Source organism: Pelmatolapia mariae, linkage group LG16_19, assembly GCF_036321145.2.
Source record: "Pelmatolapia mariae isolate MD_Pm_ZW linkage group LG16_19, Pm_UMD_F_2, whole genome shotgun sequence".
Classification (NCBI taxonomy): Eukaryota; Metazoa; Chordata; class Actinopteri; order Cichliformes; family Cichlidae; genus Pelmatolapia; species Pelmatolapia mariae.
Window position 1 is genome coordinate 21,019,717 of NC_086241.1, and position 11,551 is coordinate 21,031,267.

At 41.2% G+C, this 11,551-nt stretch overlaps 2 protein-coding genes and 1 non-coding gene across 3 annotated transcripts; 1 reads left to right on the forward strand and 2 right to left on the reverse strand.

Annotated features, from left to right (window-relative positions):
• Positions 1–2,044: 2,044 nt before the first annotated feature.
• On the reverse strand, positions 2,045–5,692 carry rpl24 (ribosomal protein L24). The gene is made up of 6 exons (XM_063498442.1): positions 5,636–5,692; positions 5,434–5,509; positions 4,680–4,790; positions 3,592–3,728; positions 2,333–2,396; positions 2,045–2,175 (listed from the first exon to the last, which is right to left on the reverse strand). Exons 1-6 carry the CDS (start codon positions 5,638–5,640, stop codon positions 2,095–2,097), a joined length of 474 nt encoding a protein of 157 aa, XP_063354512.1. The 5' UTR covers positions 5,641–5,692; the 3' UTR covers positions 2,045–2,094.
• On the reverse strand, positions 4,268–4,448 carry LOC134646460 (small nucleolar RNA SNORA23). The gene has a single exon (XR_010096702.1). It is a non-coding gene; the product is annotated as a small nucleolar RNA SNORA23 (small nucleolar RNA).
• Positions 5,693–6,174: 482 nt separating the features above from the next.
• Positions 6,175–10,672, forward strand: cep97 (centrosomal protein 97). The gene is made up of 11 exons (XM_063498008.1): positions 6,175–6,277; positions 6,985–7,127; positions 7,239–7,397; positions 7,512–7,613; positions 7,710–7,823; positions 7,916–8,082; positions 8,193–8,357; positions 8,466–8,638; positions 8,741–9,386; positions 9,473–9,548; positions 9,644–10,672. Exons 1-11 carry the CDS (start codon positions 6,241–6,243, stop codon positions 10,130–10,132), a joined length of 2,271 nt encoding a protein of 756 aa, XP_063354078.1. The 5' UTR covers positions 6,175–6,240; the 3' UTR covers positions 10,133–10,672.
• Positions 10,673–11,551: the final 879 nt, after the last annotated feature.

Here is an 11,551-nt window from a genome sequence, read left to right on the forward strand (position 1 = left end):
GGTGATTTAAGTGACTGTAAAGGAGGCATGGTTTATTGAGTGCTAATCTACTGGCAATTTTCCTCAACCACCTCCAGGATTTCGAAAGAAAATATCCAGTGAGCAGCAGTTCCCTGGGTGAAAATGCCTTTTTGATGTCAAAGGCGAATGGCCAGACTGCTTCCAGCTGAAAGGAAGGCAACAATAATTCAAATGAAACTCAAACAGTGTGACTAAAATTGGATGATAGACGACTGGAAACATTTTCCTTAGCCTGCTGTGTCTTGATTTCTGCTGCAACATCCAGATAGTACGGTCAATTTTGCTTAAACGACCTGAAAGCATGCATCCACCATGCCTTATATCAACACTTCTGGCTTTTGGTGGTGTGATGGACCCCTTAGTACCAAGTGAGCACTCTTTATAGCACCTGAGTAGTGTTGCTTACCATGTCTGTCCCTATATGACCACAGTGTGTCATATAGGGACACTCGATGTCAGAAAGCTCAAATCCTGTCCACAGTCACTAGACCTCAATCCAACAGAAGAGTTGCATCATGGACAAATCTGCAGCAACTGTTTGACACTATCATGTCAGCACGGACCAAAATGTCAGAGGAATGTTTCCAGCTCCAGTTCTGGAGACAAAATGAGATCCAACCATTTACTAGCTAGGTGTACCTAATAAACTGTTTTCCGTTACTCAGGCAACTCACTTTCAAGGCAAAAGATCACCCAGCATGAACATTTCCTTTTTCCACGTCTATAACAGTAAAAAAAAAATGTTTTGCTTATGTGAAAGTTCAGCTTTAAAGTACCACTTAAACCTAGTAAGCACTGAGGATCTTTATTTGTTTCACATGATTAACATTTATTGAATAATAATTAAACTAATCAAAATAACCATAGCTTAATCATTGCAAAAGCAGCAGCCATAAAAACTTGCAAATGTCCTTCAAAACACTTGATTACTCACTGAATCATTTCTGAGTCACCAGGAAGAGCTTTGCTCCATTTGTTTCTCTGACTGCATAAAGGTGTGAGCTGGGGTCATCAGTATAAACACCTTTAATTGCATAAGATGAGCTCAGGTTGAGAGGTGATAAAGGTGAAACAAAACCTCCCCCTTCTGTTTACACTGTGAGCTACAACTCTGTAACAGCTTCGGAGCCGTGTGATGAAAGATTGAAGAAGAAAAGAAGTTTAGCTCCGTTTAAAGGCAAAGTTCTGTGTGGCCAGCATTCAGTGATCTGAAAGAGATCACACACCCTGCATCACCTGAGCCACTTTAGATCCCTCTCACCCACACAGGTGTTATTAGGCTGTTACAAATGTCAGAGTAGGATGGCTATGAGGTCATTTAACCTTTTTGCCATTCAAAACAGGCTCAACAAATCTAATGAGCGAGGAAAGCCAAGTGCTAATTTTTCAGTTCATAGCAGGTTATTTGTGGTAAATAATCTGAACATAATCTTATGTCTGTGTAGGTTATCAGTCACCCAGATCACAGTAGTCTCAGGAGCTTGGAAAAAAAGCAACTGGACTTTAAAGTTTAGTGAAGATGTTTTTAGGATTGAAGTAGCCTCATGGATGGAGGTGAAATTTCTTCACAAAACAAAGTCCTGTCCTTCAAAGCTCCTGAGACTACCTGAACAGATTGTTTGAAATGAAGCAGGAACAGTGGTAGTACTGACAATAGCTCTGTTCCAATTATGCACCACTAAACCTAATGAGATCATTACTGCTATTTGTATTTACACCTATGTCTTTCCTGTTACAGGTTAACCTGGCTGCTGGGGTAAAAGCTTTAGCACCATCCTGATACCACAAGCTACTTTCAGCTGTCCAGTTATTTCCCAGGGGTCACCCAGTTAATGCTGAATGTCCTTCCTGCCACAACACCAAAACAATTTGTCCACGACACTATGATGGTCCCGTCATGTTGAAACAAAATATTCAAATACTGTAATTCATGGAACTTGGAAAAATACATTTAAATACATAAACATTGGGCTGACTGGGCTTCAGTAAAGTTGTCAAATAAATACACAAATCAGAGCATAAATGTTGGTCAACCAAAATTTTTTATTCACAACCATAAACAGCGAGTCAGGTTTAGCGTTTTCCACCGACGCGAGGTGCGCTGACCTTCATGGGCTTGGCGATCTTGGGTTTCTGTGCAGCCTTAGCAGCGGCCTACAGGAGAAGAAAATCAAGTAAGTTCTTGTACAACGAAAAACTTTGAATTAAGTTGCTGAATAATCGAGTGAAGCCGGAAGAGCAAGCAGTGGGAAACTAAAAACTTGTTTTGACATCTTATTGAATAACTTCAACAGAGAGCACCGGCTCTTACCTTTGCAGGTGGTGCAGTGGGCTTCTTGGCAGCCTGCTTTGCCTTCTTGGCCTCCTTGGCAGCTCTGAGAGAACAAAGAGAACCAAATTTAGTCCAAACCAATCAAAGTGACCCAAAAAATAAAATAACAAATTTCTTTATATAATTTTTTAATGTATGTATTTGAATACTTTATTTTTAACTTGAGCATTGGTTGCTCCTCATGACCTCAGCCCTTTTTGCGCCACTCACTGTGAGAAACATGCTTTATAATTGTATTTTATTATGACTGGAATAACAAAGTGAACTTGAAGTGCTATGAAAGTGTTCACTGTAGTAATTATTTACAGCCCATTTTAAATAGTGACTGATTACACTGACAGGCTGATCAGAAGCTGTTTTTACTGAATATTTCCAATCAATGATTAAATGTTGCAACTCTAAAGGCTTCCACATTTTTTTGGACTAGAATACCAACAACATTAAAAAAGAACAATCTAAAGATGGTGGCAGCATCAGTATTTTCTTGTGTTTAATAACATTAAGCTTAAATACAGCATGTCTGTGATCAGTTCAGGGTCATAAGTGCAGCTGTTCCCTCATGCAGGAGTTCATACTGGGGGTTTTCTGACTGTTCGGTGAGTGTTTAAAGAACCAGAAGCATTCAGAGACTTCTGCTAATATCGCTCAGTAATGTTAGATGTGTTCTTTGACGATAAAACTAATCCTGAAATAATGAATTTCAGGAATTTCAGTGTCTAGTGTAGCAGCAGAGAGAGGGCTCAGTCTGCAGAATAAAATTAAATCAGGAAGTGCTGCAACATCCTGTAATTCACTTTATTTTAATTATGCTGAAGCAAGCCCCAGATTAATGTTCACTCAGATTATATTTGACTGCTGCGTTTGTGTATCAGCTAAGTCTGCAGGGGGAAACAAAGAAAATCATTTGTTTCTTGCTGTGTTACTATGAAAAGTCCCTGCAGTCAGCGTTTCTCCCTCAATGCCCTCATAAAGGCAATCTCTCCTGTTTTATTAAATTCCATTTTTTTAATGAAAATTAACACAATTAAATCTCATTCTTAAAAATATGAAACCAATAAAATGCCCAATGCAACCTCTGGGCCAGTCGGCCAATATCGTCTACACTGGATTCTAATCCAACCCTTCTTTATTCCGAATAATAATCTGACACAATTTTATCAACTTCAAGATCACAAGACTAAAAAAAAGAAAGAAAAAAAGACAAAAAAAGAGGTACACAGGGTACTTTGTCCTCTTACCTGATGGCCTGCTCCCTCTGGGCCTTGCGGACCTCGGGCTTCTGGTTCCTCTTGGCCATGATCTCAGCCAGGGAGGCGCCAGTGATGGCCCTCGTGAATTTCACTGCACGGCGGGTACGCTTCTTTGCCACCTCTTCCTGTTAAAAAAAATGCAATACATTGGTTTACTTAAAAAATAATGATGGTTTTTCATGTTCACATGAAGAATAGAAGACAAACCTGTTAATCACAAAGAAATGAGTGGCTAATCTATCTGAAAGGAAATGTGTCTACATATTTACTCTAGTCTACACCTCAAAAGGGGTGGTTGCAGTCATAAATGAACAGTTATTAACCAATTTTCTCAAACTGCCCTCTAAGGCATGGCAAATCAGTGTTAAAGCATGTGTCCAGCCATCCAACAAGTCAGTTTTGCGTGTTTTCTGATGCATCACCATCCATAGGAACCGTAACAGTCAACGGCTATAACCATGAAAATCTAAAAACCTGAGATAAATTGAGGAAAATACTTTGTCATGCTATAGCAATGGTGAGTAACAGAAGTTTTAATAACTCAGGATATTGTAAACAGAAACAGATTACTTATGTTTGCCTTTAAATTTCACAAAGCTAACACCAAATCCTTGAACTACTTTAACAGGACTGCACACAATCCATCCACAGGTAGCAACTGTCAGCATGTCGGAGAGTTTGGAGGCTGACCGATGATAATATGTCTGCAAAGACGTCAAAGGCCAGTACTATGATCTCCAGATATTCTGTGGCTGCAGGTGAGGAGTGAGCGCTGCTGCTCAGTCTGCAAAACACAGTCGAGCAACAACACGTAACACGGACCAACACCGTGCACACCATCCACCCGCAGCCAGTCTGATGTATAAATTGGAGCTTGAGTAAATGTGACGATCTACTTTTATATCTAATAGCTAAGATTAGTTTGTCAGTTTCACAAATGACCAATATCAACACAGTAATTAACTGCTGGACCCACAAAGTCTGTCTGCCATGGAAAAATAGTAGCTACATTTTCACTTCAGTCTCCTTGTAAACAAATATAAATGATGAACTCATATATACAGGATTGTACTTACAGACTGGCCCTTCTTGTGCTTGCGTCTGTACAGCACAGTCCAGTTGATCTGTCTGGGGTTCCTCTTGGCCAGGAAGGCAGACTCGCACTTGGCATTCAAAAACTGGAACACCTAACAAAGACAAAAAAATAATAATAACCTAATGTTACTCATGTCCGCCTTTAATTACGACAATTACACCCTGTACGTATCCACCTGAGCTACAAACTGACTTTGGGTGCTGACAGCAGTCTGTCATATGCGACAAAAACTGAATCTAAAGCATGTTGCATTGTGGAACTGTTCACAAGTATCATAAACTTGATACATAACGAAATTTAACTGCATTAATTATAAGTAGTAGGCAACAGCTCAGGACAGAGCCACATTCTGAGTGAAGCTACATACTTATGCATCTTGTTTTCTTCTGGATGTACTTACACAAATAAATGGCACTTTATCTAAAACCCCTGTAGGCTCTTTTCAGAAGAAGTGACAGTCAACAGAGCCTATAGGTGTCTATGACTGTTATCTATCATAATGCTATCGCAGTCAAATACACCCGTGTGGCTGAACCTAAAAATGCTATCGTTTAGCTGCTAACATTAGCGGGTTATACAGGACCTCAATTGGGCCCGTTGTGAATGTGTCTTACAACAGACAAATTTTATAGCACATTCACAGGGGATATTTAACGCTGAGCCGGTAAAGTGATCTTCATAAAATAATTATGGGACAGAGCGAGAAGAAACCGGTGTCGGTGCCAGCTAGTTACCTTCCCGTCTATCCTGGCGTATCGGCGGCCATGGCCGGGGTATATTTTATACCCGCTGAAACTGCACAACTCGACCCTGAAAACGACAAATACAGATCATCAGCGAAAGAGAAGCGTACACAGTTTCTTCTAATGTACTTATCATCCTTAAAGTATTTATTTAAATACTGAGATGGCATTTGATAGCATTGCATACACTCACTTCATGATGGCTACGAGAGGGCACAAAACCGGAAAGAAAGATGACGGATGCGGAAACGGAATTTACTGACTACAAGATTGATATTTGTGAACAAATTTAAAAATTCTGACCGTTAAAGTTTCAGTAATGCTTTAAAATCAGTGAACCTATACGATATATTTTTTTCTATTATAAAAATATATTAGTCAAATTTATACATTGACCAGCAGCACAATGGTGACGTCACATTTTGACGGTTGCCTAGCAAGCAATCGGCTAGCTGCTCTTGGCTTAATAATACAGAACAGCAGTGTATTAAACACTCTAAAATGAAATATGAGATAGCTATGCTCACTTCAGACGCATTCTTCCTATTAACGTTAATGTTTCCCTTCTTTATTCTTTGCTTAAATCTGGCTGGCGCGTTTCAGCAACATTAGCGCGCTGTAGGATAATTGTAGTCTTTTCGACTTCCATAGACGCAACGTTGCAAGGGGCGAGACATCCTTTATGAACTACAAATCCCAGAGCCCCTCGATTACGCAGTTTGACAACACACAGACGCTACTTGTCTTTCCTACTACAGTATACAGCAGCTAACGCTAGCTGTGGTCTGGGTCGATAGGATGGGTGTATCAGATTTGCAGTTTGATAGAAATGCTGGTAAGTAGTCGGTCATCTAGTTTAGTCAAACATATTAATATTCCTTTGAAAGGTAGCCCATAGGAAGATGTTTATCACCGGCGGAGGTTAACGGGAGAGCACTACAGAGTCCTGTCGTTAGCTAGTTCACCTTACACGAGCATTAAAACATCACTCGTCAGTCCTTTTCTGGCATGTTTGTAAATTAAGTTTTAGCAAAGTTTTCCGAAACCTTAAACATGAAACCAGTTTGTCTGGGACAAATTTAGGTTTTGCAGGTGTTGACAGACAGGCACGAAATGCGCACTGGGCAGAGGCTTGATTGTTTCTCGACCTTCTTAGCCTTCAAATGACAGTGATCAAAAGAAGATTATGTAAACCAATTCAAGGGACTTGCCAGAAACTGTAACTAAGATTTTTTTTTTGCATGGTAGATTGCTAATTATTACAGTTCTATACCCATTCATAAGCTATTATAGTAGTCTTTGTAACCCATAATTAACCCATCACCACTCTCTAGTAGAGTACAAGAGGGGTAGCCTACTAAAACTGACCATAAGTTGGGTGATTTGGGAGAAAAGTTCAGGTTCAGGTTCAAGATAAGCCTAATGCTGTTGACTTATAAGATATACTTAATGTGCACTTGACTGATTTCACAAGATATCTTTATGGAAAACCAAGACCCACGTTGTGCTTTTTAAGTCTGCTGAATCTCTTTATCCTGCCAGGACCTGTGGTGGATCTTTCGGCCCGAGGTATGCAGAAGTTGGAGCCCAGTTTCACCTGCTCAGAAGACACTCACACTCTCATCCTGGACGGGAACAACATCATGAAGCTGGACCACCTAGAAAGGAATCCAGGCCTTCAGCAGGTAACAAACCCTTTAGTTTAAATTTATCTACATAATCTCCCCAGCCTTTAGAGTCCAGATACCACACACCAGTTCATGATTTGATGTCTTTTCTCTCTTTTCCTTCTTTAGCTGTCTGTAGCCAGTAATCGTCTGGTGAGAATGATGGGTGTGTCTCGGCTGACAGAGTTGAGAGTCCTAAATCTTCCCAATAACAGTATAGGCTACATTGAGGGGCTGAGAGATCTGCCTCACCTAAAGTGGCTCAACCTCTCTGGCAACAATATTAAGGTGAGAACATGAGATATTTTAACATCCTTTACACAGATCCTGTAATTTACTGACAGCAAATTCAGTCCATGTGTAATGACAAATATTTAATCCACTGTGCAATCTTTCACACAGGTCATTGAGCAACTTAACAACTGTGTCTCTCTTCAACACCTGGATCTGTCTGACAATAACATATCTGCCATTGGTGATCTGACAAAACTGGTGGCACTAAAGGTCAGTGTGCTGAGCCCTCTGAATATATGCTCACTAGCCCTATATTAATGGTATTGGTGATTTTCTTGACGGCATCATTTTCTGTCAATGTTGCAGACTCTGTTACTTCACGGAAACAGCATCACAACACTTCGAACTGTCCCCGCTCACCTTCCTGCCCAATTATCTATTCTCTCCCTGGCAGAAAATGAGATTAGGGATCTTAATGAAGTAATTATGTTCTCCCTTATTTAATACAGTCACACTGGTTATATTAAAATTACCTAATATTACTATGACTGACTATAAACTGATTACTCCAGATGTCATACCTGGCGCCACTTCATGAGCTGGAGCAGCTGTCCATCATGAGCAACCCTTGTGTTATGGCGACTCCATCTCTGCCTGGTTTCGACTATCGGCCATATGTCATGAGTTGGTGCCTGAGCCTGAAAGTCCTGGATGGCTATGTAGTGACACAGAAAGAGGGGTGTGTATATTCTCATGCTTAATGTCGTCAGTACAAAAGCATTATCAGAATGCCTGAGTGTCTTTTTTTTTCTTCCTTTTTTGCTGTGTGTTATATTGCTAAATTTACAGTCTGAAAGCCGAGTGGCTCTACAGTCAGGGCAAAGGTCGCTCATATCGACCAGGGCAGCACATTCAACTGGTTCAGTACCTGGCCACTGTCTGCCCTGTGACGGCATCACCTGCCCTGGAGACAGCTGAGGATGCCAAATTGGAGAAGATTCTCAGTAAACAGAGGTTGAAATCTTAATATAGATAAACTGCAAGGGAAAAAAATCATTACCCAGTATCCACTTCTTGGTCATGGTAGCACACATCATTCTTAATCCTTCATAACTGTCTCAGGTTTCATCAGAGACAACTGCTGGAGGAGACCCGGGGAGGCTGTCGCAGTCCTCCTCGTCCAACTCAGCTCGATGTGGAGAGTCACAGTCCTTCACATAGAGTTCCACAAGGGGGAGCCAGAGAGTTGAAGATCACTGTACCTGGACCAGCTGTTCCATCAGTCCCGCAGACAGGTAAGAGGGCTGCCTGCCTGGCACCCTGGTCCAAGACCAGTAAGAATCATGTATTTGAATTAGGTTGTAGTACTAATCGTTGACTTGTCTGCTCTCCTGTAGAGCCAGTTGTTCGGTTTAACACCTGGGTGAGCTCTGACTCTTCCAATCCGTCGCTGCCCATAGTATGTCGCCCAAGGCTCAGTGAGGAACAAATTTATTTGGAGGATGTGCAGACAGGTGAGGACAAACTCAACAGTAGCATGCTTTCCTCAGAGTCCACCTTCATCCCCTTCACATCTGATCTGGAGCCACGATCGACCCACTCTGACAGCGAGGACGAGACAGAGACATTCGAGCCAGATTCCCTGGCACCAAAGCACCCAGCGCAGTCCAAAAAGCAAAACGCCAACAATCCACAGCATCCACCCACAGTAGAGCAGCACGAGAGAAAGACGCTTGAAGGAGAAGAAGTTATTTCTGCTACAGCTTCAACATCTAGTGGATTGCTAGGAGTCAGAGTTACCACTCTACAGAATGACCTGGATAGTGATTTTGGTAAAGCTGAGGTGAAAGAAGCTCAGAAGCAGGAAGAAGTTGGGAGTAAATCAAGTGTGACAGAAGCAGACAGAGCTGCAATTAAAATACAGTCCTGGTGGAGAGGGCATTACACGCGGTGCTGTCACCCCATGGCCAGAGAGGTGCGCAGTGAAATCCGTCTACGCAGGATGCAGGAACACATCCTCTTCCTGTCTGAGAAATTGGATCAGTAAGTGACCAACAAGCAGCACTGGTGATACTCTTTCTGCAATGCATAGGTGTTAACCAGTGACAGTGAATCTGGTTTGTTTGCAGTGTGCAGAAGCAGTATGAGGAGGAGAGGCTCCAAAGGCTCGTTCAGGAGGAAGCCTTGAAGTTTCTATGGAAAGAGGTAGTTTCTGTTTAACATTGTAAGATATGTATAATATTGTTTCAAGAAATCTGTCCAAAAATTCATAGTTTACGTTTTGTGTGATTTGCGTGTAGTTCCAGGCTATGCAGCAGTGGAAGCAGTCTGTGGAGCAGCAGCTTGCAGCCGTTACGCAAGCCGCCACCCCTGCTCAGATCTCATCTCCTGGACTTTGCAAGGCCACCCCACCCGTTGCTTCCAGTACCACCAACCCACCCAGCACAGATGTCTCCTTCCCAGACTCTGGCTTCCAGTTGACTTGTGACCAGCAGGTGACGCAAGAGGACAGCTTCCTGAGCAGTGGGACAGCAGACTCTCTGAAAACAGTGCGAGCACTGAGCCCCGTTCGTAGTGGCCTCGCTAATGGCAGTGATGGAGCGGACAGTGCAGACTGCAGCCTGCTGGAGCAATATCTGTCCTCTGTACAGCAGAGGGAGGAGGCAGAAGAGGCAGTTAGCGATAGAACAGAAACGCCCCAGCCGTCCTCACCGCCATCACCCAGCAAGGCGGCACAGACTAGCTCCCCCATGGGGAAGGCAGCAGAATCAGCTCCTGGCTCTACCTGAGATTCCTCACCTGTTAGAAAACTGTATAGAACCACTGACTGAGCGTGTGTAAATTAACACTGAGCATAAGCTTAAAGACAGATCTTTCTCTGCAGTCATCTTGATTAATACCCAGAAAACAGTGGTCTTAGCTCTAAAACCAGATTGAAACAAGTACAGTACTGTGAATGTAGCTCTAGTGCTTTTTTATACTCCAACACTTTGATCCGTTCTTTTATTAATGAACATTTTCCTGTCTGTGTAAAGACACTGAATGTGATGTAACTTAAGAAGGTATCAGTTAAAGTGAAAGCAGAGGTTACTAACTCTGCCTACTAAGACAGACATGTTGTGACCTGTTACTTCTACTGTTTGGAAAAGTAGAAGTTGCTGTGTTAAAGAAATGCACTTGTAACGACACATATGCTTTACTATATATCTCTGTTGTTCCAACCAGTGTGGATGGCTGGCCTGCTTTGTATTGACTGTAGGTCAGCATTAACTGATAATCAACAGAAAAATGTCATGTATCCCTATCTTGTGAAAAATGTAAATAAATATGTAGTTATAATTTTCTAATTTCTATCTACTTTTCATTTTTATAATGTCTTATTTAAAGGTATTCTCATTATTGTGTGATTATTTCTTAGATGTTTAATAAATCAGTGTAAATTAATTTACACTAATTCCATTTCATTAAAATAATCTGTTATACCTCATAGCTATAATGCAAGTACAGATAAATAGATACTTTATTGGTCTCAAGGGAATTTTTGTGCTACAGGATAAAGAATAAAAACAGTATAGTGTACAATAAACAAAGTTATACAATGAAAATTTCATACATGCCACATTGACAAAAAACTAACCAAAGTAAAAATAAAGTTTGCTAAAAAAAGAAGAAGAATGGATTGAAAATGCTTTATGCTTCTGAGATGAATGGATCGATATCTCTGAAATTTAACAAACTTCAGTTTAGACCATGGTGATCGAGTGTTGCCTTGAAAAGCTCCTCTATCCCCCTGGCAAATAGCACGCTGTGTGTTACTTTCAGTTTCATTATCCCACATAGCTCCACCACACTGCAGCCATCATTATGCCAGGGCACGATCCATCTTACTTTGGCTTATAAATCAGAATTAGTAGAACACAGCAACCTATAAATTTCTGAATGTCTGTGGCCTTTAAAAGTAATGAACTCATAACAGATTTTACATGGAAAATAAGATTGAAAATATTTTTGAGCATAAAGTCAGTTTTCCATTATTTGAAAAGTGCTACCTTTTTGATCAATTTACTCAAATGTGCTATATCCCCAGTATCTTCCTCTGTCACACCAATCCTGTGCATGTCCTCCTTCACTACATCCATGAACATTCTCTGTGATCCTTGTCTTATCTTCCTCCCTGGCAGCTCTGCATTCAGCACCCTTTGTCCAAA